Source organism: Platichthys flesus, chromosome 10 (genome assembly GCF_949316205.1).
Source record: "Platichthys flesus chromosome 10, fPlaFle2.1, whole genome shotgun sequence".
Taxonomy (NCBI): domain Eukaryota; kingdom Metazoa; phylum Chordata; class Actinopteri; order Pleuronectiformes; family Pleuronectidae; genus Platichthys; species Platichthys flesus.
The window spans coordinates 4,378,901-4,406,236 of record NC_084954.1 but is presented as its reverse complement, the minus strand read 5'-3'; the positions used below and the strand labels follow the sequence as shown (position 1 = coordinate 4,406,236).

The following is a 27,336-nucleotide window of genomic DNA, read 5'->3' as shown; positions in this document are numbered from 1 at the left end:
TCTCTAATCTGTTAATAATGTTAAAAAGTTGCAGTATAAAATAGCAGCATTGAAAATGTTTAGCTGTGAACGTTGAAATGCATCACATATAACAGAGCTGCTCATTATAAACAAAAATAAACATTTAATATGAACATTTTAATCATGAACAAATGTTCCATACAACAACAACAGCCAATGAGAAGAGAAGAAGAACAACAACATCAACAACAAACAACAATCATTTATTTAACAGTTTGAGAACACAGGCAATAATAGGGATTTCATGTCTTTTGGATTTGGAGTTGTTTACATTGACTTCTAATAACTGTAAGATAAAAATGATTGTATTTTTATGCAGCTGTTGAAATATAAAGTTTCTTGTCCCCACCACACACTTCGGTCCTGCTCCTCGACGCCTCCTCTGTCTTCTCCGAGCCGCTCGTGAACGCAGCAGCGGCAGTAGCTGCCCAGCTCTCACCGACAGTCTGTTGCTTTTCCTCCTCGCCTGCTCCGGACACTTTCCACTCCTCACGTTGTTGACGCGTCGCTTCGCTTCAGACTTCGCACGCGGGCCGGGAACCGGGACCTGCACCGGGGCTCTTCTGTGAACCCGTCCGCCCGGGGGGGAGGAGATGACATGTCGGCGGCTCCGCTCTCAGCTGCCGTGGTTCGTTGCGAGCACTCGAAGCGACAGGAGCCGCTGAAGTTTCCTCGATAACAAAGGGGCCCCGCTTCTCTGAACTTCTGCGGGACACTCGACGCCGTTTGTCCGCAAACAGAATCAAACAACAACCCCGTAGTTGGAGGATTTAAAAATGCGACACCCGCTCACCTGGACTGTTAAAGGTACGTTAGAGCCAGCGGAGGAGCTAAGCTAGCTAGTTAGCATTAGCCCGGTTGATGCTAAGCCCCCTAAACTCAGCGCACACGTCCAGAGCTGTGTTCGACCTGGATGTGGCTACTTGCTGGATCCACCCGGGTCCATGTTAAAGTTAATCACAAGCTAATGTTGTTTAAGTGAAGTTTGTTTTTAACTTGTTTTAATGTTTCAGCTCGAGGCCTAAGCAACTTAACTTTGGAGCTTTGGGCTGAAGTGAAATCTAACACCGCAGTTGTTCGTGTGACAGATGTTATGGTCCCGGACAGAATATCCACTTTTACAGAAGTACTCTTTAAAACACAGATGAACACGTGTCACGTTTGATCAAGCACCAGTTTTATGCACTTTCTCATGTTAACCCCCCCCCCCCCCCTTTCCTCTGTGTCTCTCCACCAGGACCTGCAGCTTGGAGAAGGACCATCTGAGTAAAACTTCTGTCCAGGACAACTTCGCTTACAACCCCCCAAAAAACAGCCTTTCCAATTGGATCGAGCCAACTCAATGTAAAGGGATCGTCCGGTTACCAGCCACCATGGATATCTTCCCCCGGCCCAGCGGTGAGATCCAGAGGAGGAACCCCCAGCACGACTTCGAGCTCATCCAGAGGGTGGGAAGTGGCACATACGGAGACGTGTACAAGGTACAGTGGACCGACTGGTTCCCACAGCCTGTCCTTACAGCCGGAGATGCCTCAGCTTTTCCATCACATGCCTGATCGGGCCTTTATAGTCCCGATTCAAAGCGGAGTGTTGTCTGTCTCGTGGGTCGTGGAGACATGTGGTGAACACGTTTGACAGGAGCCGTGGAATCGGGGACACACATTCCTGGCGTCTTTTCAAGCCACTGAAAAAACATCCCGCTGGCCGATAGCACATTCTAGGATGAACCGTGGATGGGGATCCGGCTGCGTGATCTTTAAATCTGCAGAATACTGAGATCACAACCCCTCATAATGTTGTATTACCCAAATATATTCAGTTTACTGTCATAGAATAACTAGATTAGAAGCTGGAGTCAACAAACTGGCTGATTAATTGATGGTTTCAGTTCTCTGATATATTCATTTTAATATTAAGGACAGAAAAGGGCATTTAACACTTTGACTCTTAGGGAAACTGTGGCTATTGCACATTCCGTCAGTTGTCTGTGAGTTAGGTAATATTGTGATTTACCTAGATGTTGTTTTCCTGGTTGTGACGCTTAAAGGTTGTGAGCTTGTTTGGCTGCTCTGAGTGAAGTGATACTACATCGTAACTTAAACCTTTCAAACTTTGCAAATAAAGAAGTGCAAATACTTTGTTCTGCTGCTTTATGTAGGAGAGGAAACAGGAGTATGTCGTAGAGAAGCAAGCAGTGTAATCCTGCACTGAAACGTGATCAGATACCAGGAATTAAAGTCAGTCTTGAGTGAAGTCTGCACAGAAACCTTTTAGCCAAACACGACATGTCATCCCGACTGGTCCCACCTCTCACTGGATGTTATTTCTCTTGTTTATCCGTCTGCCAACACACAAGCCGATGCCCCATCCGACCCACTGTGTGATAGTTGAATCAGCCCATCGAGGTCCCTCTCCATACAAAGCCTCTCTGGTCAGCCCCCCCCACCCCCCCAGACAGGCCACCGGTGGAATGCTGTGCCTGGTATTCTCTCCGTGCTCGCAGGCTGAGGGCCGCAGCGCGCTGTAATTTGATCAGAGCTCTGTCTAAACACGCGTTCCACTAGGGGCGTGTTCTGCACCACACTGACAGCGGAAACTCCTCATTGGGAAAAGTCCTCATTAGCTCTGTCGTGCACATTCGAATTTTAACGTGTCCTCGCTTCCGATTATGTTCAAGTCACTTTCTCTTTTTTAATACGGCTGATAATGATTCATTTATCTTCATTAGAGTGCTTTGCCCTCGGATCTCAGTCTACATTATTTTTTAAATGCTATATTTTGGGTAGAATTTGAATATGTACAATTTTAATTTTTGGTGAATGTTGTATTAATACGAAGGAAAGAAAGAATCCTACAATCGTCACTTCTACTTACTTTATCGATAATGTCTCTGATAAGTGGATATTAATACCTCACAGCTCGGTCAACCTTGGTAGTTGAAGTTTTAAAAGTTTGGTGTAAAGAACGACTTTCCTCATTATTGTGAATGTGATGCAATTCACTGTCCCCACTGTATTTAGTGAAGGTCTACGTAGACGTCAGGCACACCTGTTTTCCCCTGAGCCTGACACGGTGATTGATCCTGTGTCGGATCTCGTCTGGTTCACGACAGACTTCTCCTCCTCTCAGTCAAAGTTGTCTGAGGTTGTTAAATCTGTCTTCACTGCTCCTCCTCGTGTTTAGACAGTCGGCTTCAAACTTCCTCTTTTTTTGGGGGGTTTAGCGCTGAGGTGGACTTGAGCTTATTCAGGAAGCTTGACTCGGGTTGTTTGCATGAAATTTGGTCATTACCTAAAGATAGACTTCCACAGGGGGCAATAATCATTAAAGAAATCTCGCAGCTGAAAGGTCATTTCATAATATAGTAAATACACAGGGAAAAGACTGTGCTATTCTGCAGACTTGTGGTTTTGTCTGAACAGTTTTGTATCTGTCACTCACTGTATCAGCTGCAGAACAAGTTTAAGCTCCCTGTGGGTTTCTGTTGCTATGTGTGAATCACCAGCAACATTCCCAGTGTTGAAAGATGGCGGCCGCGCTGGAGGGTTTTATGGTTTACGGTTGATTGAGCTGCTCGTCTCATCACGTCAGTCCCACGGATTATGGAGCCTCCCATCTTGACCTGGATTTGGAAGTGAAACCTACTTGGAGATAGAGATTTCTCACGGGATGGATGGATGCTTCTTAAAAATGTATATCTTAGCATTCAGATGTTGACATGATGAAATATCACCCAGTTAAGCTGGTAGTGTACAAATATACTGAAGAAATTTAAATAATAATATAAATGAAGAAGAATAACTAAGTCAGAGACTGAAAAAACCACAAGTCATGTGACAGCTGACAGACGCATTCCAGCCTCTTCCTAATGACCAACAGATGACCTGTTGACCTCTGTGCAGGATGTTTGTTCAAGAGGACTTTTGATTTTTGATGGGACCAGTTATTATTATGGCAGATGTAAGAATGTAGTGGTTTGTCTGATGGAGGTGAGGACATTCCTCGATAAATGACTTAAGCACCTAGATTAAGATTAAGAGACATTTATTTGTCCCAGACCTACTCTCAGTTACAGTTCATGAGGCTGCACCACTGAACTGTTGAACATTTATTTTCTATCATTAACGAGGTGATTGTTTCAGCAGTGTAATGTTCATTGTTTTGCTTTTTTTATTTAACAGATGAACAAGTTTTTAGTTAAAGAAATAATAGTCAACAGTTTTGTGATACTTGTGGCCTTGCTGACTGTTTTGCTGTTGTGTCTTTCAGGCTCGAAATATAGCAACCGGTGAACTTGCTGCTGTGAAGATCATAAAGTTGGAACAAGGTAAATATGATCATTTTATCTGTTTTCATAGTTTCAAGAGAATAAATCATGCCTTCATTTTTTTTTTTTTGTCAGAGCTAAAAAATTCGGTCTGGAAAAACGAGTCTGTTATTTTCCGGGTTTTTTTAATGGAATGCATAAAAAAAAAAAAAAAAAAAAGTACTCACTGACAAATATTGTTGCACGGTGCCAATAAACACGACTGCAAATATTAATGTGTTGACAAACCCAGAGCGCTTTTTCTTTTTCATGGGAAATGACCTGAATCTTTGAATATAGCCGTCATCCTGCACCATAATGAGTTTGGAGCAAAGTCTGCTAAAAAGTGGGTCATTTCAAAAATATAAATCACCTTCTATCGAGGCCACATTGTGATACAGACATTGTGAACACGAAGAAGCGGAGGAAAGAGGACATTTCTGATGCTGCCGTGCTCTGGGGTCTGTGCCGGTGGTGACCTAGTGGCAGAGCCAGTGCGATCCAGATTAGTGGGATTACCAGGAGGACTTTGTACCACCGGCAGCAACCAGACAGAGCTCGGCTGATTACTAGTCAGTCAGGGAGGAGATTCACTTGTGTTTGTTTTCTCTTTCACTCATCGAGTCACTGTGACGGTGAAAGGCTACAAGTGAGAGGATGTAGGATTAATGGTGTGTTTCTGTCCAAAGTTTGCAAATGTTGTCGTCCTCAGGTGTCTGTGTTTCATCAGTGAATTTCAAATAATTGGTCTGAAATATGTTTTCATTCCATCCTGATCAGATGATGGAAGTCTTGAGCATATTCTGCTGGTGTGTAGGAGCACGGGGGGATTAGAGTGTGTGCGTGAGTAAAAGAAGAAGATCAGGAAGCTTAGCTGAGATAGATGGACAAAAAGACTCAAGAAGGGAAATGATTTTATAGCCGTTTTCTCGCTAAATTCATTGGTAAATATAATTGAGAGTAGAGACGTAATTAGAAGGTTGTAAAGAAGAATAGATAAACAGTTTTGGCCGCGTCTCTCTGACCATTATCTCATCCAGACTCGTTTAGCACTTTTTTCTTTATTTAACCTTAGAGCAAGTTCAGGCCATTCCCCATGATGCAACATGAGAAAAGTGAGGTGGTGTGTTGCTGCCTTTGGAGCAATGATCTCAATAATATCATGTAGTGTGTGATGTGCCATTATTTTCTTGTAGTGTTGGTGTGTTTTAGATGAGAGAGAAGAAAATCGGTGAAGGATCCAAGTTATGTTCATGAGGCTTTGAAAACTCCTCTAGTCTGAGGTCAGCCGTGGAGCAGTTTGGAAGTTTAATAGGGAAGATAGATTTATCCCACGTTTCTGCACATTTACAAAAGTTACAGCATAATCCTGTTCAGGATTTCCAACACAAACTCATTTCTATTTGGTCTCTTCGTATAAGTCTGCACTCTTCCTATTTGCTTTATCCTTCCTTGAGATGAAATCGGGCATAACCCCCGCCCAGGAAATCTTTTTCAAGCAGGATTCCCATTTCTCTTCCCCTTGCCTTTTGCGAGTCACTCCTTTCTGTGCTAGAGGTAATCAGCTTTGGGCGGACCATTGAATCAAACTGGTTTGACCAGGAGTGGTATGAAGCAAAGGGACCGAGAGAGAAGGAGTGGTGGTGAAGCCCTCTGCCTGCAGGGACCGGGGGAGCTGAGCTGCTTAATCTGATCTTTTGGAGGTGATATGATCAGTGAAGATCAAATCAGACTCATTCTTCACTCACTGACCATTAAGGGAAACTTACAGTGGCCACTTATTTAACAAACTAACTCATCTAAGTTAGTCGGGGGGGTCGTCACTGAGAAGTTGGCACCAGCCCATAAGAAATTCAACTCCAGACCATTTGGGTGCATCTCAGCTTGACATTGGTTAAGAATTAACCTTTACTTATTTCCTACACAATGAATTGAAACTTGAAAGTTGTGTTCAGCGAGCAGAGGGAAGCGCTCAGTCTGAGAGGAAGTGGCTACAAGCTCAACACACCAAGAGATTTTTGTTTGTTGGATGAAGCATGTCGCCTAAATTACAGTCGCTCAAATTTGTTTGGCTTCTCGTACCATTTGCTCTCTGTCAACGGATACATTTGAATGACTGTGATCAACAGCAGTTGAATCCTGAATGATTAACCTCGTAATTACAGACACAGTTGCATGTAATTGTAACCAAATAATGAGTTCCTCCAAAGTACCACTTACTTGTAATGGGGCGAACACTCTGAAGGAGACTGGAAATACTTCTCCCATTCGCCATCATGGGGTTAAAGAACCAGCTTTTGTAAGACTAAGATATTCATTACATCATTTTTGTGACAAATATCGGGAAATTGGTTGTGGAAAACTCAAACTGAGTAATGCCTGCACCTCACCACTATTCTTTATTCAACTGCTCTCTCAACCTATCAGTGAATCCATTGAAAAGAACCCCTTTATGTTGTGATATGGTCACTAGGGATGCACGTATAGTTCGGTCTAATATCTGATAACATTACATTGCACAAGGCGTGTGGTCAATAATTAATGGTGACATACTCTATGATGCTCTTTCAGTTTTTCTTTCCTGTAATGTGTTATATATTATTTTTGTGAGTGTAAAAGTTCTGCAGAGTTCCCCCCAAAAGAAACCAACGCATTAGAGCAGGTTAATATTTTCAATTATTAACACTGGATGAAATGATCTGCCTGGATCAGAGTTTAATACGTCTCCTCTGAGTTAGTAGCTGGTTAATTAACAGCTCTTGGAAATGTACCGGTTTGTTGTTTATCAGCTGGGTAGTTGTTGCACGTTTTGGCTTTTCAACCAGACTTGAAATGAGGCTCTCACGTGACAGAGACTAACCTCTCACTGACAGACTGAAAAACAGGACCACTGTACCACAGTTGCCTCACTGGGTACAAACATTGTGTACTTAAAAAATGTGTCATGTTTGCCTCCAAACTTCCCCTGTATCACTTGTAACTGGCCTTCTGGTTTGTTGTCTGGAGCAATGAACTGTGGAAGGATACAGAACGAGTTTTCTTTTTGCCATGATTGGTTTTAGATTGCAGTTTTTGTTAAACTTGTTAAACTTGTGAAACGTTTAGCCATCATAAGAGCTTTGTTTACGAAACGCATCAGTGAGCAGTATTGACACTTGACATCTTTGTTGATAGTAATTTCCACATCAATCACCGTGCAGCCTGCTGTTTTGATATCAATATTTTTGGTAGAGAATGATTTTATCCATTAGATTTGCTTCATCTGGACAGTTGCCTATGATGACAGCCTGTTGATAGACTGCTGAAGCTGGCAGAGTCTCGTAGATCTCAACCTCCTGTTAATGTGTTCCAGGGACGTGTCTCTGTTCAATTGGGAGCAGCAGGTCTTACATATTTTTGTCTTCTGACTTCCTACTGGTTCGGATATGTTAGACTGCTTTGCCGAACTGGAAAGCAGCCTGGATACTCGCCTACACCACATAAACTTAAAAAGTACAAGGTGTTCTTTCTGTTGTCGATAGCTGGTCTGTGATTTACATAGAGAGGAAATATTGAAATGTTTAGCCAGACATTCAAAGCAGTTTACAGTTTTAGTGGCGTATGAATGTGTCCTGATTTGAAAGGGTTCATTGTGAAGCATCAGTATCGGCATTTATAAGTTATCTCGTAGTTTCAATCATCTTCTACAGCTTCATGGCTCGACTAAATCAAAAACCTGCCATCTGATTGGTGTGTGGGTCGGGGGGGGGGGGGCTGTACTCTGGATTTCTTAGATTTGGAAAATGAAAAATTGTGTTGTCGTCAAAAACCTCTTGTTTATTTCTAAATGGAAAATATCTCATTGAGCATTAATATAATTCTCTGTACAGAAAATGAAAAAATACAGCAATTTGCTCATTGGTGATTTCTCCCTCTGTTTCCAGGAGATGACTTTTCCATCATACAGCAGGAAATCTTCATGGTGAAGGAATGCATGCACCACAACATTGTGGCCTACTTTGGGAGCTACCTCTGGTAAGAGCCAGCTCCAAAGTGATCCTGCTTTGTCATTTGATTCCAACTGTTATCTCTTCCCTTGCTGCCAGTTCTTGGAAGTCATACGTTAGTGTCTGAAGGATTTAGTGAGCCGCTGCCTGAAACTCGCACGATGTATTTAATTACCCAGTCACACCTGTGTGTGAAAGTATGACTCAGTGTCCCGGTGTCGCCGAGGCCCTGCAGTGCCAGGATGCAGCTCTCGTGTTTAAACGGAGCCGGCGTTCTGTGGCTGGTATCTGAGAGGAAGTCGGGCAGCTCCTGCCCACCCTGCCTCAGACTTCCAGCAGGTTTAACTGGAATACGAGCCTCTGATCTGTTACATGTGGCGGTTTTTCCTGAGAGATGCATGTCTTATCCCAGCAGGTAGGACTTATAAAGTCTGGCCACATAGAGAACAAATGGTTACTGTAAAACCTTAATGAGCGACCCACCATGCATTCATTATTATAAATCTAGTTTTATTCTTTGAGAAGAACCACCAGTTTATATTCGGGGAAGTTTGACTTTCCGTTCAGACATGTTTCCTGACCCAAAATGATTTCCACATCCAGCTAAGAGTTTTGTGAAGTAGCCCAGTTGAGACTGGGAAACTGGGGCAGTGAACAGTATCTTCACCTCACAGGGGTCACAGCTTCATTTCAACACAGTTACAACAATCTTATTTTTAGATTCTTCTCTGAGGGTTGACATGATTTTTCTACCCACCCTGCTCTTTTATTAACATGTGTTTGGTTTGAAAGGTACATATACATGATGGTTACAAAGTTAGGTTTGTAAATCTGTGATCCTAATATAATATTTTTTGTTGCTTTCTTCAGTCGAGAAAAGCTTTGGATATGCATGGAGTACTGTGGAGGAGGATCTCTCCAGGACATTTATCATGGTGAGGTTTGCTTTTCAGTTGAAGTCATAACATGGTTTTTAATACTGTCCACATTTAAAATCCATCTCTTGCTTGTGTGCTGCAGTGACAGGACCTCTGTCAGAGCTCCAGATAGCATACGTCTCCAGAGAGACCATACAGGTATTTTAACTTCCTGAATAATAATTGAAATGAGCATTTCAGAGTTTTTTATTTCAGTTTAATTTACACTGAATGCATTTTGCTTTTGTTCTCAGGGTTTAGGATATCTGCACAGCAAGGGCAAGATGCACCGGGACATCAAGGTATTTTATGTTTTCAGGTTTTTAAAGGAAATGGCCTCTATGTTGTGCCAAACACACTTTGCCTCATGCCAACACAAACAACATCATTCTAAACGTCAAAATATTTGAAAGAAAGATGTAAAAAAAAAAAGGACAATTAAAGGAAGACGATTGAGACTAACAATACAGTTGCTCTTCAACGGTTCAGAGTTGTGGCGTGTGATTTGGCAGAGGTGCAAGCTGAAGTCACAGGAAGGGTGCGAGAGAGGGTGTTACTTTCTGTAGTTTTGCGGTTGAGCCGATCACACTTGGTAGATGCACGCAGGCTGGAGCCTCGGCCTCGTGCGCTATCACAGAAGGTCAGGGCTGGATCTATTTTCTTTAGTCAGCTCTACGGAGCGACCACTTCCTGTTTCCTCTACTCTCACCGCAGGATGCCACCCGTTTTTGCTGGTCAGTCACAACCAGCAAAAACACTGTCACTGGGTCGGTCCGAAAGCTGTGGTATGGGTGTAACTTCACAGATCAGTCAGAGATCACAGCAGTTTCAGATTCCAGATTCTGCTGAAAAATCCCAACACATAATCAGTTTTGCAACACACTGAGCATTTTGGACCATGTATTTTATCTGAATCAAAAATTAAAACCCATTTATTGGACTTTCTAACAGGGTGCCAACATCCTTCTGTCAGACAACGGAGATGTGAAGTTGGGTAAGTTTCAGTTTAACATCTCGATTCTCAAGGAAACGGAAATACAACCCCGTAGCTTTGAGTTACATGTGGATTACATAACAAGAAATGCCGTCTATCCTTGTTACAGCTGACTTTGGAGTTGCAGCCAAAATAACAGCCACCATCGCCAAAAGGAAGTCCTTCATCGGAACACCTTACTGGTGAGTGTGTCACCCTTCGATCAGGTCGGTCATCTGATTGTATCACCAGCAGAATCTAGCTTGTCACAGTCACAGGCAGAAGCTTCAGCTGAAAGGTGAAAGTTCAAATTCCCGCTGCAGCTGAAGTGTTTTTGAGAAAGACTGAATCCTTACTGTCACTGACCCTGACCTCTAACACACAGTCAAGGGTAGACAGACAAAACAGTTCTCCATCCAAAGATCAACAGAGTATCACATTTTAAATATCAGTTTTCAACACTTCAGCAATCTTTCGTCTTTTTTCTTTTTCACTGAATTTATCCAGGATGGCTCCAGAGGTAGCGGCGGTGGAGAAGAACGGTGGCTACAACCAGCTGTGTGATATCTGGGCCGTTGGCATCACGTCCATAGAGCTGGCAGAGCTGCAGCCCCCGATGTTCGACCTCCACCCGATGAGGTGTGTCTTTATTTTGATTTCCTCAAAAGTGATCGGTCAGAGCTTCCTCATATGATTCTTAGGCGGCTTCCTGCTTTTGTGTTCTTCGAATGTTTGATCATGCCTTTTGATTACTTGAATGCTCATCCTGTTTCATTCAAGATACAGTTTATTTTTAGAAGAAGTCATCACAGGCATTTCCATTCTTTAACTTTTGGTTAGCCTGTTATTTACAAGTATATGTTCCTCTTGTATTTTGTTCAAACCACAAGTAATGAGTTTCTTTGTCTTCCATAGGGCCTTATTTTTGATGTCAAAGAGTAGCTTCCAACCACCCAAACTAAAAGACAAAAACAAATGGTGAGTGTCCCAGACTACACTTTCCTTTGGCTTTAGAAAATTGGCAGGGATGAGCACTGGATTAAACCTAAACTATCTCCCCCAGGTCCACTGCCTTCCATAACTTTGTCAAAGTGTCTCTGACAAAGAACCCGAAGAAGAGGCCCACAGCAGAGAAGCTTCTATCGGTAATAAATCTTATTCTATTGATGTTGAAATGTTCAAAACGAAATACTGTGCAGTTTTGGAGCTGAACCTTCAAAGTAGTAAATGTTCAAAAACTCTCGGCTGGGGGTTCATTCCTTTAAGTAGATTATTCTTGTAGTTGCTGCTAGGTTTCTGTGTATCTTTGCTTGTTGAACAATTACCATTTTGTAAATCCTAAAAGCCTCAGGCACATATGGAAGTTTTCATTTCCACTGAATCTAGCAGGGTCTCAGATTGGCTCAAAGAGCTTCTGTGTGGTTTGGCTCAGTTTCCAGCAGTTTGGCTTACGTTCAGACACCAGTCAAAGTTTAGTCTTTTAATTCATTACTTCATTCCTTGGTATTTATCAAAGCTTTTTAATTATATTGCAACTGAAGGGCTTCAGTTTATTTCCAATGAAGTAGTTCAGTCACCACCTGTTCTTAATTTTCAGGGTGTCGGTCAAACTGTAAATAAAGATTTGTGAAAAGGTAATTTTCAATTGTCGTGAACTCAGTGTGTGTCATGTGGGGACAGTCCCGTCCTAATGATCCTGGCACCTGATGCAGACAGTTTGAATTAATGTGTAACATTTGGCGTTACCCTGTGTTGTGTCTTGCAGCATGTGTTTGTGGCACAGACGGGTTTGACAAGGAGGGTGGCTGTCGATCTCCTTGATAGAATGAACAACCCAGACAACCATCAGCCTTACAGTGAGGTGGACGATGATGACCTGGAGGTAATGTCGAATTCCATCACACATTCTTCACAATAATGCTCTAACTCCAAGAACACTGTATATACAAACCTATCTGGAAATAAGAAATGTTTTGACTGAAAATACTACAAAAAAATTGAGCACTTTTAAAAAACAAAAAGCTAAAAAGCAGAAGCAAGTAAAAGAAAGTGACTTAAATATATAATCCTTGTCATAATCACACATTAAAATGGTTAAAAATACAATTACCATTTGCCCCTTCATAATTATTATTCCTACGGGACTCTGCACGACATGTGTGTGGCAGCCAAGGAGGTGGTACCATTGCCTTTTAAGAGACCATTGTGCTTCTCTCAGCCTGACAGCAGTAGTACTGTCTTGGCCACGATGAATGAAAAAACGCCCCAAAGGCTATTGACTGCAGACAATTGAGCTTGGTGCAAACAAACAGCCTCTGGGATGCATAATAATGTGACAATGCACAAGACACAGCTCAGAAACTCGCTCTCAGATTCACCAGATTTTTGCCAAAGATGTGTGTCATACGTCATATTTGTGCCAGATGACTCAAGGCTGTGCTGTGTTATTTTTAATTATTTCACATAACTTTGCAACAGTCATGTCAAGTGGCGGCTGCTGCCTTTAAAACTTACTTCCTTATCTCCACTCTTTGTTTCAGCCCCTCTCTGCCGTCAGACACACCATCCGCTCCTCCAATAAACAAGCCCGAGCTGAGAGGACGCGCTCAGAGATCGACTGTAAGTGAACACAAAGATCACCACCAACCCCCCATTTGTATGAATCCGTCCTGTCGCTGGTCAGTGTGTCAGTCCCCCCCCTCCCCCGGCTGTTGAGCTCCACATAGGTCCGGCGGCTTGTCTGAGGGTCATCCCGTTAATCCTGCTGCACTGACTGGCACTTGTCCAGAACACAGCATGTGGTAGTGTGTGTGAAAATAGCCCGGGGATTCACTGAAGAGAAAGTGGATTTGGTTGACATGTTATTTTACAGTAGCAAGTAACTGCCCCTCATCTTTTACCTAAATAAATCATGTGAAATAGCTTGTCTGAAGGGCGACTTGGGGTTTCTTGAGGAAATTCGTTTTTACTGTTGTCGGTGCTGAATTTGGCAGAGGAGGCAGCTTTACATTTAGAATCAATAATTGCAAACCCTTCAGGGTAGTGTGTTTGTGTTGTCTTCAGTTGTTGTTTGGAAGCTGTGTCGCGTAATGTCATGTTAGGTTCGCTGCAGTAACACTCCAGTGGTGAGCTGCGTCCTTATCATTGGTGTTTGTAGTTACACGTACCCTGCTTCCTTGTGTTCTGTGCTTGTTTGTGCTGTGATCGTTTGAGCCAGATGTACTTCCTGTGTGGTTTCATCTTTATTTCTCACAATTACATCTGACTTTCCCTCCTACATGAAGCAAACAATGGGACACACCAAGGAGGGCCATGCTCAAGTCCTAGCTTCACTGGGGGACACAGGGGGGACGAAGGTTAGTGACAGTGTAGTGAGACACTGTGTGTTTGTATGAATCTCCAGCTCCCTCCTACAACTTCCTGAGAAATGTAGCAGAAAACAGAACTAAATGTTTTTGAGTGGTACTAATATGAGTGCCCTTGCATGTGTTAGCTACTTACCGAGACTTAGCTTGCATAAGGTTGAATAACCAGGTCATTGTGACGTCATAGATCAGACCTGGTATTTACATCCGTCCGGAGTTATCCGATCACAAGGGGTCAGCGCTGAGCACAGGCGTGAACTAGAGTTCCTCATGGGTTCAGAGAAAACCGGAAAGGACCCAGAGTTTGTTCTTTTCAAACTCGACCTGCAGAACTGAGAAATGCACATGCTGTTATCAGAGCTGTCAGACACGGGGCCAGGTCTTCTCCCGTCCACTTGGTTATTACACATCGTTTGGTAGGGACCAGGAAAAAGAACAGGGATCTGAACCCGTACAGGACCTGGCTCCACCCGATAAGACAAAGTGTATAAGCAGCCAAATGCATCGTCAATGTGTCTGATCACATTCACAGGTGATTCATTCACCTCCTCCTGACACTGCTTGTTCTCTTTCTCTCTCTCTTATGCTGATACACAGACACACACACACCGAAATAAACACACAAACATTGTCATGAGACACATTCTGAAAAACGCAGACTGGGTAACACAACATTTGGTCTTCGTGAGAACAGACGACACCCGAGGTTATTTGCAAAAGGAGCAGTGAGCTGACATCATTAGTCATAGACACATTCAGGATGCATTTTAATGCCAGGTGTTAACACACATTCTTAGCACTGACCACGTGGGATCACATCTCTCAGAACGGACGTTAATACCAGGTCTTAACACTGCCTTAGTTCTTGTCAGACTGTTTGTGGTAAAATTGCATTGTAGACGACAAATATGACCTAACAAGGAAGCCACATTGGGCCCGACTGAATCCCTCATCTTCTCAAATGTTTTCCTGAAGGTTGGCTTCCTAGTTCTGTCTGTGACTCACCCATTCACTATTATCTGTGTTTTAAATACTTCAGCGCGGCCACAGTATCAACATACCTCAAGCAGAAATCCCCCCGGAAAACGAGGGTTTGAATTCTCGAATAAAACGTTTCTTTGTTAATGAGAAGCTGATTATGTGGGGGAGTTTATTGGCAGGTCGGTGGATTTCTTCCGCTCTTACGTGGCTGCAGCAGGATCACGTCATGTTTACACTGGACACGACACCCGTCTCCTCTATGGGATCGACTGTTTGACAGAATCTGACCTCAAGCATAAACTAAGAGGAATCTGCTCCGTTATTTATTTGCAATTCTTTGTCGTTTTTACTAATATTTCAGACCTGGTCAGTGTCAGTTGTTATCTGTGTTTGTCTTTGGTGATTTGCTCGTCTTCAGGCTGCAGACCAAACATTCGTATAGCAGCTCAATTAATCAATGGAAGGTCCTTGTGGTGTTTTGACAGGTGTGTCGCAATGGAAGCCGTTGATCTGCTTTTGCTTAATTCTTAGACAGGATTTTATATAAGTGTTTTCCCAGGTTCCTGGTACTGCTCCCAAAGGCTTTGTGTGTCTTGAAGTGTTGGGTTCTGATGCCCTCTAGTGCCAAAGATGTGTGGGGAAAAAAACAAAACAACAACAAACAGACTGACCACAATTTTTGTCTTTCACAGTCGACAAGGTCCAGTTTGAACCTCCACTCCGGAAGGAAACGGAGGCTCACTCTGAAATGGTGATAATCACATTCAGTTAAATCAATACTAGTATAAAAGTGCAACTTTCTGTTTATGTTTGCCTTCAGTCAAGTTTTTTAATGCGATTGTTCAAAAAGAAAAATACATATATCCCTTAATTAAAGAACGCAGGTATTTACTGATTCTATTTTTGTACATGTGTGCCTTTCCACAGGATGTGTGTAAAGATAATGACTTCCCGTCCCCCTGGAGTCCCTTCACAGAGGGAGGAAAAACAACCAGGTGAGCCATGGAAACTGCTGTCATGGGAGCTGCTCCTATTTACCCCCTGCTCTCACTCTCTCTCTCTCTACCCTGCTCTCTCTCACTTACCCTCACTTGCCCTCTTCACCTGGGTTATTTATCTAATGGATGCTTCTCTGGGGATTTTCTCTAGAAAGCAAAAACAAATGCAAGGTTCATGTTTTGTGTCTGTATTTATTCCGCTTCTTTGGAAACACACATTTCCAGGACTCTCACCAATGGATGTTGTTGAATCTAGTTTAGGGGAGATAGAAAGACCGCTGAGGCATGTTAGTCATCACGCTGTCTTCCTCTATCTTCTGTGAATTAACATCCACTGATTGAAAATACATTTTCCCGTGGACGCTCCTCCCTGTGTCTCACATTAACCTGCTCACTCAATGGAGCTAACCTGTGTCTGTGCATGAACTCACTCTCCCACACCTGCACTTTGAAATGTCACCGTGGCCTTTAAGAGGTTAAACTCTTGCTCACTTGTCCGTGTGCTTTGACTGTTTGTTTTTTTCTCCCTCCACGTCTCTCTGTCCTCGTTGGGCTGTCGGTCTTCTCTCTCTCGTTCGTCTTGTCCCTCCAAGAAGCCTTCTCGAAAGCGTTGAGGATGAATTGTTCCAACGGTAACACTAACACTGCGTGTGTTGTGTAGTGCTGTAAGCCATCCACCCTACCCCTCGCTTGGTCATCACCATGTTTGCAGTGAGCTTTAGCATCCATCCTCTCAAATCACCCTCCCTGACACCACTCCGTTTACCATTTGTGATCTTAACTGTCGATCCAAACTGTGCACACTGCTGCACCCATGAGTCTGAGGTCGGTAGGAAAGTGTGATGTAGGAATAGGCTGGAAAATAATTAAAAAATCTGCTTGTTTGTGGAGATTCAAGCGTTAACAAACACACAGGACTGCACTTTTATGTCCACTGTAGTTTTAAAGCAAAGGTTTCTTAATACTTACATCACCTTTCAGAGAACTTAGTTAAAGTTGGTCACTGAGCTTTAAAGCTAATTTCATGGATTACTGATTAACGTGACAGCTTTTATTTAACCTTCGGAAAGTTGTCTGCAGGCCTTGGTTTTGGTCCATGTGTTATTTTAAGCTAATGTCAAAGTCAATAAGGAAAGTGATGATGGACCTGTTTGAAGGTTTTGTACTAAGACAAACAAAACTATTAAAATAGCTTCAGAAATGAGATTTTTGTGGTTTCCAGAGCAAAACGGATCCCGCACATTCCACCTCCATGTTTCTCCTTCGGCTCATGCTCACTTTATGTCCAAGGAGGGATTTTACATGAACCATGAACTCCATTTACATCCCTCCTCCTGAGCTCTGATTGGTCCTATTTTCCACACTGATTCCTTTGTTTCCTGCAGGGGACACATGGCCCATCTTGAGGACGCATTTGAAGAAGTAGAGCTGTGAGTGACAGTAATAGATTTAAAATGTCATCATAAACACACAAATATTCCTTTTTTGGTTTATCTGAAAACACCCTTCTATTTCAGGTCAACTCTCAAGCCAGGACTTCCTCCTCCTCTGCCCCCAAAGGTGATGACTAAGACTAATTCAAAAAGTTACTATTCGCATCCACACACATTCATCCATCCGCTTTCCTTCACACACTGCTAGTCCATAATATACAAGTTCAAAGTGTATGTGCTGCGAAGGGCTTGGAATGAAGATCAAACTGTTTTCAGTCTGCCCCTCATTCCCAGCCCCGGCTCAACAATTCGTCGGAGGAGATCGGCCTCAACGAGGAGAGGTCTCTGACGGTGCGGAGGTTCCCTAACTCGGAGAACGGCCCGAGTCAGGCGGCTCGCAGACTGAGCACCCCCGAGCAGGGAAACAAGGTGGAGCACTCGTCTCCAGATTTCCTCTCTGTCAGCGTCAGCAGCCCTGGGATCCTGTCTCATGCCTCTGATCCTGGTGAGTCTCGGCTGAATTTATACACAACTTTGTACAGTAACCTGTTCGGTCTGGTGTCTGCTGTCATTCTTAAACCAAGCCGGTTTCTCACTGAGCACTTACTTTATTTTTTACAAGCTCTCATTAAACCTGAATGTAAAGGTAAGAAAGCCTCATGTAAATGTATGTGATCTTGGACATACATGCTGTGTGTGTGATTAGTAGTTATGCTACAGATCTAATTTTCCGTTCTCCGTCTCCCTTGTGACAGATAATGACTCGGACGGCAGCGTGAATGGAGGCAGTCCCCAGCCACCACCCAACCAGCAGCATCGGAAAGAGAAGAAGGAATTCCCTGTGAGTTTAATGACCTTTCACAAATATATCATGTTACAATTTGGATTTCTATCAAGACCGCCACACTTCTCACTTTTATTTTCATTGGGTTTTAAAATGAAACGGTAATCAGTGGTCTTAGAACCTATATTTTAAATGTGGAGAGTCTCCAACTTAGCTGGCTGATCTTGCGCTGAAACCTCAAATATGTTTTTCCCTTGTAAGATCCAAACCAGGATGGTTAAAGAGGAACCTTTTGGCGTCCAGTCCAGTTCAACATTTAATTGACTTTGACAGAACACACACACAAAAACAGTCCACATTGTTCTGGATCCTTGTTGAGGCTGAAACTAAATCAGGCAGTGACATTTAAAATCATTGTTGCTTTATCGGTTCTGCATCTACACTGTCATGTTTCTTTATGTTTCCTCTGCTCCTCCTCAGAAACCAGCCATCAACGGGCTGCCACCCACTCCCAAAGTACTGGTGAGTAAATCATCTGCACTGTCGCTCACAGTCTTTGCTGTTCGCTGCTGACGTGGATCCACGGGCACTGTTATTAATCTGTTGTCTGAAATGCTGCTGTACATTCCTCAGATATTTGGGGTCCGCAGAGCTTTCAGCTTTGTGGTTGCCTCTGCTCCGCTCGGCTCCAGCTTATTAAACCTTGGCTGACGTTGTAGCGCTTCACTGATCCAGAAACTGCCTGTTTTGCTTTTCAATGCAGATGGGAGCCTGCTTCTCTAAAGTGTTTGATGGTTGCCCGCTGAAGATCAACTGTGCCACATCGTGGATTCATCCAGACACCAAAGGTACAGCTTCAATCTCCAAACCCCACACACAAAACACACAAAATCAACATGTTTTATTAAAGCCAACAATTTGTTTTTCCTTCTAGATCAGTACCTCATCTTTGGGACAGAGGATGGAATCTATACGCTGAATCTTAACGAGCTCCATGAAGCTACGATGGAGCAGGTAACGGCAAATACAATCAGTTTGTGGAACTAGTAGAATTACGCTGCACTCGCATGAATGAACGTGTGAAAGTTTCAACCGAAATGCCCATTCACTTTGAATGAGCTGAGGTCATGCATTGCTGAGGAATCAGATCGTGTTTAAGAGAATACTGCAGGCACTAACCAATCAAATCAAGAAATACGAAAGAAGAGGCAGCTGGTGAACCTGGTGTGTGTTGTGGATTTGAATTTACACGTACTTCTTTTTAGCATAGCTAGCTGGCTATGTCATTTGTCCCAGTCATAAACTGGATTAAGTCTTCTTCTTTTATCCCTCTAATTAGAGTCCTATGTTTGCTTCCTCAACATGTGGATAAATCTGAAGCAGACCTGCTGTTCTTTGTTATGGTAGCTAAGCCATTATTAGACACTTAACAGGAGGGTCAGCAAGCGCACAATTGTCTAATTAATGTCGCTCCCCTCATTGAGAGCTGAAAACTACAGCTGATCAGTGATTGTCATACTTTCTATCCCCTCAGCTGTTCCCGAGGAAGTGCACATGGCTGTATGTTATCAACAACAACCTGATGTCTTTATCTGGTAAGTGATGGACCTTTTAACAGCCTCCTGCTTCACCGGCCACTGTCATAGCCTGCCGCTCCTTTGTCCCGTGTTATCTGGCTGCCCCTGAAGGCAACACGGCCCCTCCACATCTGCAGCCCTGAAATAACTTTCTTTTGTTTGCTATCAGAAATACTGTGACTCATGAGTGATGCATCTGACTTTACAAGCTGTTCCTCTACCGAAGAACCACAAATATACTGATATTTGTAGGTCACAATGTTTTCTAGCAACAAAAGTAAGAGGAGTGAAACTCAAATCATCCATCATTCGAAACCAAAGAGAGAACAGAGCTCAAACCTTTCCCCGGTTTAACAGTTGAGGATGGGATTACAAAGTGTGAGGTCTGCTTTCGGTTTTTACCTCCAGCAGTTTGCCCCTTGGTATACTAAGCCTCTGTTCTCTTCTCCTCTTCCCTTGGCCACTGTCCATCCTCCTCTCACCTGGCTTGATTTGATATTCTACTAACTGGCTTCATCAGAAGGTAATCATGCTTCACATCATCATGACACTTTTTTTTTTCTTTTTTACCTCTGTTCACATCTAACCTTTCTACACGTGAAAGCTGCTTCGTGAGATGGAGGACTTTGTTGAGAACATTAATCATTTACCTCCAAAATGTTTATAACGTTGTCTGTCATATTTAAGAAGAGTATTTGATCGCTTGGCTTTGATTTCTTACTCACTACTCGCTGCTTTTTAACCCATGAAGCTCTTCATTGAATCTACTGTGTCCTGCTCTAGGGAAAACCTTCCAGCTGTATTCCCACAACCTCATCGGGCTGTTTGAGCAGCTGAAGAAGCCGGGGCTCGCTGCTCAGTTCCAGACTCATCGCTTCCCAGACAAAATTTTACCCAGGTGAGATCTTTTTGTCTGAGCCTTGTCTCATTTATGTGACTTTTGTGATAAGGTGACGACTCCGCTTCTCTAACTCTGAGCACGTTGCTACGCTCACGCTGTGCAGTCTTTGTGTGCCTCGCTGTCCACCATCATGACGAATGTCTGTGGCGGGAGAGAAAAAGGAGAAGCACGGGCCAACTTCCCTGATTATAGATGTCATCAGCGCTTTTAAGACTGTGGTCACAACAACCTGCGTGTTTTCTCTCCTCAGGAGGTTTGCCTTGACAACTAAGATCCCAGACACAAAGGGCTGTCACAAGTGTTGCATTGGTAAGTGGCCTTTACCTCCCACCACTTATTTACTTACCCTTCCATTGTAGTAAACTGTCAGCACACAAGGATCATTTCCTTATAGTCGTGTGTTCTTTTGTTTTCTGTAAACTTTAAGACTTTATTGTGCATTCATTTGAGTGAGGTTCTATTAAATCAAGATTTTTAATTTATTATAGTTGCTCCAGTGATTTAAACCAATGCCCTTCTGATAGAATCTGACTGTGGACCTACACGGTCGAGCCTGACAGACTTTGTGGTTTACAGGCATGATGGTACTGGCTTAATAATTAATAAATTTGTAAAATTTTATGTAGCCAAAGGTTTATTGTTTTTAATTGTTCTATATATTAGTTCTATATATTAAGTGTATTTTTTTCTGTTGATCGCAAACAGCCCAACAGTACCCTTAATTTGATTCCGGTGTGGGGCGGTGTGGCCTAGGTGGTAGAGTGTTGGTTCTTCAACAAGAAGGTTGCCGGTTCAAATCCCATTCTTCCCCATCTGGATGCTGAAATGTCCTTGGCAAGATATTGAACCCCTAAAATGGCCCCTCATAAATGTTGAGTGTAATAATTGTAAGTCGCTTTGGACAAAAGCGTCAGCCAAATGACATGAAGTGTCATGTAATTCCCTGTTTTTTTCCATTTAAGAATTATTCCCTGGGAAAAAACTCCCCGTCATGCAACGTTAAAGAAAGTGAAAACAAATTCCTGGATCCACCCTGAAATGTAACGGGTTCTTCCCTGACTCATACTGCATCGTTCCACTTTGCTTAGTGCTGATCAATCCAGTAGTTTTTGTGCAACGCACAGACAAACCACCAAATGCCAATGAAAACATAACTTCAATGGCAGAGGGAACAAATCTGTATTGGAAATGTTGGAAACGCCCAAAATCCAAATGGTTCTGGCTAGACAGTTCAGTCAATCATTCCTTGTCTCTTCTACAGTGAGAAACCCGTACACAGGCCACAAGTACCTGTGTGGAGCGCTGCAGTCTGGGATCGTCCTGTTGCAGTGGTATGAGCCCCTGCAGAGGTTCATGCTCATCAAGGTCAGTTCACTATGTCCTGTCTTTTCTGAAACATGGTCCCCACAAATGTATCACAAAAGATGGAACTGTCAGCTCTACCCCCCCTTTTTTTTCTTAAGTGTTGTGAGTCTCTAATTGTGAGTAAAAGGAGAACTCATCTCCTAGCACCTGTAGAAAACATCACACGCTTCTAAAAATAAAAACTAACCTCTGTGGCGGTTCTCTCTTCCTGCCGCAGCATTTCGACTTCCCTCTTCCCAGCCCCCTGAAGGTGTTTGAGATGCTGGTGGTGCCGGAGCAGGAGTATCCTCTGGTGTGTGTGGCCATTAGCCTTGGCACCGAGCCCGGTCAGGTGGTCCGCTTTGAGACCATCAACCTCAACTCCTGCTCCTCCTGGTTCACAGAGATGGGAACAAGTGAGTAGAACATGTAGATGTACTTTAGGTTCAGAGATTATACACAAACTATTATAGAGACTTTAGGTACGTTAACTGTTTGGACATTGCCTAGGACATTAGACAACCTGACTTCTCACAACTACTTTTCCCTTCCACAGCGAATCAGCAGGTGGATGCAATCCACGTCACCCAGCTGGAGAGAGACACAGTGTTGGTGTGTTTGGACCGTACGTACAATCTCCTCTTAACATTTTATATCTGTCAAACACACTTTACACTCATTTAGATTCTACTTGTTCATTCTAACAGACTTTTCTTATTTTATTTGGCAGAAAATTTGAAGATTGTTAATCTCCAGGGCAGATTGAAGTCCAACAAGAAGCTGGCGTCTGAGCTCAGCTTTGACTTCTGCATTGGATCTGTTGGTAAGCGTCCAGATAAATCCCAAGACAATTTGGATCTGTGTACAGAAACAGAAAAATATGAAATGTAGAAAGAGGAGAGCTTTATATCCGTATTAAAACTCAACTCCCTCACATTAAAGGCTTAGAAAAAAAGACTGAGCATGAAAAGTTGTCAAACCTACAGAAAAGTTCTAATTTGACCTCTCTGTTTTAACAGTGTGCCTTCAGGACAGTGTCCTGGCCTTCTGGAAACACGGCATGCAGGGAAAGAGTTTCAAGTCCAATGAGGTAAAATAAACCGTAAACACTGAAATCTTGATTCACCGCCACTGGTTGTAACTCTTCCTTTTTTAATCCTGAAAAGCTGAACCTGTCTTTCAGTTTATGTTTATCTTTAGTTTAAGGACATTTTGGATTTCCTCAAGTGATGATGACACCTTTTAAACCAATCGTCCCTTTTGAAGATCATTTTCAAAACCAAATGATAAAAATATCTGAATTTATTTTTCATGGGTTTGCATTGACCACTGGAGTTGTAACTCTAAATGCAATGTGTGTCACCTCCATGAATACAAGCGACCTTGTTGTGCCCGTGAACAAACACCTTTGGCTTGGGACAACAAAGACCCAGAGTGCTGTCTGTTCACGGGCCTGGCGACACGCTGAGGGGGATCCCAGCAGCTTAGCCCTCAGGTGGAGCCGGACAAAGTGGCTTTGTGTCGAGCGAGGTAACGCATTTGTCCGGCTTTCACGGAGGGACTTGCTGTTGACCCGATCACGAGTCGCGCTCAGCCGCACAATAACAGTTCAAGAGATCACGGGGAGGTGAAGCATTCTGTTTTTATGAAAAGTGATACGGCCGGCCGGGGCCTCCCTTTCTGAAAGCTCGCCGTGTCAGACGTGGTCCTCAGGTGAAACCGGAGTTCTGTTTGCAGAGTCCGGCTTAACGGTTCTCCCATAGCCAGGATTTGTGATATGTCAGCAGCCAATGCAAAATTCATGCTCAATCATAAACGAAACCCGTCACACAACAGCAAGCGACACTAAATTATTCAGCCTTTGTCTCGTTATGATTCCTCTGAAAAGCGAAGGCATTCAAGGGGGCAGGGTTATTGATCCGCGGCGGACTCGGTGGGCGCTCCCCCGAACACCCGAGACCTTGTTCTCGTTTAGACTCAAACGGATCAGGTCTCCCCCGAGGCCCAGGACTCACACCTAGCAGGTGTCAGCCGCTGACTATCTCACATCTGTTGACAAGTTTTCATGTCATGACAACACATAGGAGTGTGTTTTGAAGGGGCCCTTGTCTTTTCCCCTGCAAAGTGTCGGGCTACATCTTGTGACTTAGAGCAGGTAGCCTCCTGGATGGTACACAGTGTCACCGTGAGTCCCTGGAGACGGCACTCAGTTACCTGAAGTCTGTTTAAAGAGCATGTTGACGTTTTGTTATTGAAGTCAAAAGACGTGATCCAAATGTAAACACTCCAGCATTAAAGACAAATAGAAAAGGCTGGGTCAGGATTCACTCGAAAAGCAAGTGTCACTTAAATGTTTTTTTTTATATCCCCAGGTGACCCAGGAGATCTCTGATCCAAGCAGAGTCTTCCGTCTCCTCGGATCCGACAGGTTGGTGCAGAGAGATTTCAGATTCTCACCCTTCTTGTTTATGTTTTTTTTTAGCCCTCATCCCTGTTCGTGTACCTCATCAGCCTCATTTTTTCCACGAACCCACACACTGGTGATAATGGCCGTCCTCCCTCAGGTCTTATTGTTTTCCTATTACCTGGAAACCAACAAACAACCAGCTCACCTCCTGCTGCTGGGACGCCTCTCGCTGCACTGGTGTCCCACTGACATGTTTTTGTCTCCTCTCCATGTTCGTCTTGCTTAAAACTAATCGTTTCAATCCATTTTACTCTCTGATCGATCGGACACCCACTGTCCCTGAGTGACCCTGTGACATCATCCTATAGCCCTCTCTGTAGATCGCCTCACATGAAGGTCACAGTCACAAACCAAATTAATATTATTTTCATATTAAATAAATCTATTTAATACTAGTAAATGCACATAACAAGTTTAGGTGATTATTTACATTTGCAAAAACTCAATGCATTGGTTTTGCTTCGCACATGTTATCAGCAGAAGCATCGAGCTCGGGTTGGAAACAAAAATAAAACCTGCCGGGTTCAGGTTGAGTCAAAATTAAAAACTGGAACCAAATAATGTTTGTTTGAAAACGATTTATCGACCACGAACACGTGAGCATCATCACTAACTGCTCCTCTTCTACTTATCGATGAATCATCTCATCTGAGGATTTGTCTCCGCTGCAGACAGAGCAGAGTTTGATTTAACCCTCGCACAGATCTCAGGTCAGCTCCTCTCCCGTCACTCAGTCAGCTGATGACTCCTGATGGAGCGAGGCCTCTCTCTGCCCACCGCCCCCCCCCCCTCCCATGATTTATTCACCGCTGCCCAGGCACTGCCAGTCTGGTGTGAGTGTCCCTCCGTGCCTCTGTAATTTCATCTGATGGAACAGGCAGTATGGACTGTAGCTTCCCTGCTCAGCTGTCGCCACCACGAGCCCGATGGCATCTCCAGACGTAGCCGCCGCCGCCGCTGTCATCGGCCTGTCGCTGGACGTGCCGTTTAACCAGTAACTGTGCCAACTGGTCCCATTAACATGATGCTGCTGGTCCCCTCGTCAAAGCAGATCAATTAGAGCAACTTTCAAACTCAACCTTTCAGCAGGCTGCTGGTGGTCGACGTTCACTAACCCACTTCAGACTGTTGATGTTTTGTGAAGGTGTTTCTCCGAGGGAGAGATGTGATGTTGCATTTTGTTCACTGGAATCTTCAAAGCTTCATAACTATAAAACATGTGAAAATGGCAAAGAGGCTGAAATCAGAGGGAAAGTGTTTCTCAAATTGTTAATTATGGCAGATGATGGTGTTTAGCAACTGCTGACTTGATTCCTTCCATGCTGGTGCCTCAAGTCCTCAGTCTAATCCTCTGCTCCTGGTGTTTGTTTTGCAGGGTGGTGGTTCTGGAGAGCCGACCCACCGACAACCCCACGGCCCTGAGCAACCTCTACATCTTAGCAGGTCACGAGAACAGTTACTGACCCGTCAACGCGGACTGGACAGGTCTTAGAGAAGAATAAGATGCCTCAATTTTGGGAGAATCTTTTGTTACTGATGGTGGGATCGGCAGGTCAGTAAAAAGGGGGCGGGGCGTCGTCCGACTGGACCCATGAGCAGCCTTACACCAGCAACTGTGGCCTCCACGAGAAAACTGTTCTGAATACAAACCCGTTGTTATTTTCCTTACTCATCTGTACTGTGGACTGACAGGTCATCTAGAGAATGAGAAACAAGTGCCATGATTAAAAAAATTCACAAGGATTTTTGTGATTGTATTAAAACGATGGGAGATTCTTGGCGTTAACGTCTGAAACGTGTCACATGATCGAGGAGAGCTTTTTTTACAACTTTCCTAGTCAAACTTATTGACCCAGTTTAAACAGAACCTCATGAGCCGTGTGGGTTATTTAAGCAATATTTATTAACCTCATGTTCAGTGATGTGTTGGATTGACAGACCGTGTGAGGATTAACTACCTAGTTCCCGAGCAGCTTCTGGTTATTTTCTACCGCTATGTAATAAAGCCGCTTTATCTCTCCTGCTCTGCTGCATTTTTTTTTTTTTTTTTTTAGAAAGTGGACATAATGTACATGTGTTGTTTTTCCCCCTTTACCCTCCTCTCTTTTATAGACCTTTTAATTCTCATTATTTGCACCATGTAAGCACTTTTGTACATTTTTTTTAATTTAAAATAAAAATGACAAAATGAGGGACGATGCTAGGTTTTGTTAACATCTGTCCATTCCCTTCGCCAGCTGTTCGATGTATGCTGTTTTTGTAATAAAAAAACGCTGTTGTTAACAAGAACACGTGAATGGATGCTTTCTTTATCCGTGTGTTTGTGAGTTGATGATGACGATGCTGCGAGTCACGGATGAAGAGTATCTAATGAGGGGATGGGGGGGGGGGGGTGACAGGTGGGTTATTAGTTCATTTCCCTGTTCAGTGTGTCATTCCTGCAGCTTCACCAGGAGGCGCTAATTGCTCCCCCTGCGACAGGATGATCCGTCACAGTTAAATCCTCCAGTCTGTGGATGCGTCTGAGAGGTTTCTGTTTTGAAGGCCACAAAAACATGAGATGGAGGAGAAATGAAAAACCCTGTTCAATAGAATCACAAACTAATTCACCAGTAACTCAAACTGTGTTCAGACCAGTGAGGATTTCTCTTTCAAGGACAGAAGATGAGTGAATTCTCCTGTGAGAACTGAGTTGTTTTCCTCCCTGACAGATGTTTCCCCTGGCTGCAGGTGGAGGGGCTTTATTTTTAAAAAAACCTTTCGAACTCTCAGTCCATCAGGTGTGAACATCTACAGATGTGTTAAGAGCCCAGAGGAAACTGCTGCTCTGTCTCTCTGCAGGTGGAGTCTGAAGCTCCTCTGGTGGAGGAGAGAGAGAGAGAAGTGTGTCAAGTTGAGTTAGTAGATAGACGAGGAAGTCAGATGGTGTCACCTTCATAATAAAACAGCCAGTCTTCCAAGTAGAAATAACCTGATTTCACACACAAAACGTCAGCTTAGAGTTACAGTGCTTTAAATTGAGCTTTTGTTGGCTTCTCCCCATTCTGACTCTGAATAGATTTCCGTACATTATTATTTTATGTAATTGTATAATATTGCATTTTATCTAAAGTTTAATGACCTCATTACCAGACGTCATCAACAAGCAGGAAAACAAGTCGGGATTCATCCAAGTGAATCTTCACCTCAGTCGAAAGCACAAAGCTTCAAGAGACTTAATGATCATTTTAACATCAGTTTAACCAAGAGACGATTTTTATTAAAATAGAAAAATAGGACTGAA

General features: G+C 43.4%; 1 protein-coding gene across 12 annotated transcripts; it reads left to right on the top strand.

The window, feature by feature from the left end:
- Nucleotides 1-409: 409 nt before the first annotated feature.
- map4k5 (mitogen-activated protein kinase kinase kinase kinase 5) lies at nt 410-26,342 on the top strand. Of its 12 annotated transcripts, none has more exons than XM_062397895.1 (36): nt 410-828; nt 1,259-1,502; nt 4,291-4,348; nt 8,251-8,341; nt 9,184-9,248; nt 9,334-9,389; nt 9,485-9,532; nt 10,182-10,224; nt 10,334-10,406; nt 10,711-10,842; nt 11,119-11,181; nt 11,267-11,348; nt 11,969-12,085; nt 12,744-12,822; nt 13,488-13,559; nt 15,242-15,300; nt 15,477-15,544; nt 16,141-16,179; nt 16,933-16,977; nt 17,065-17,107; nt 17,275-17,485; nt 17,603-17,626; nt 17,736-17,821; nt 18,245-18,286; nt 18,528-18,612; nt 18,699-18,778; nt 19,299-19,359; nt 20,125-20,239; nt 20,493-20,551; nt 21,504-21,607; nt 21,825-22,002; nt 22,143-22,211; nt 22,317-22,409; nt 22,606-22,676; nt 23,959-24,014; nt 25,429-26,342. In XM_062397895.1, the coding sequence occupies exons 2-36, from the start codon at nt 1,395-1,397 to the stop codon at nt 25,514-25,516; spliced, it is 2,763 nt and encodes a 920-aa protein (XP_062253879.1). In that variant the 5' UTR covers nt 410-828; nt 1,259-1,394; the 3' UTR covers nt 25,517-26,342. The 12 variants fall into 12 exon arrangements, with proteins under 12 accessions (XP_062253879.1, XP_062253878.1, XP_062253889.1 ...); XM_062397894.1 differs by having other exon boundaries at nt 17,257-17,485; XM_062397905.1 differs by lacking the exon at nt 13,488-13,559 and having other exon boundaries at nt 411-828.
- Nucleotides 26,343-27,336: the final 994 nt, after the last annotated feature.

What these genes read in the sequence shown, in the direction of transcription:
- map4k5 (XM_062397894.1), top strand. Translation starts at nt 1,395, where the DNA reads ATGGATATCTTCCCCCGGCCCAGCGGTGAGATCCAGAGGAGGAACCCC. An exon ending in GGGACACAGGGGGGACGAAG is followed by an intron (nt 13,560 to 15,241) that starts GTTAGTGACAGT and finishes TGTCTTTCACAG; the next exon opens with TCGACAAGGTCCAGTTTGAA. An exon ending in AGAGTTTCAAGTCCAATGAG is followed by an intron (nt 22,677 to 23,958) that starts GTAAAATAAACC and finishes TTATATCCCCAG; the next exon opens with GTGACCCAGGAGATCTCTGA.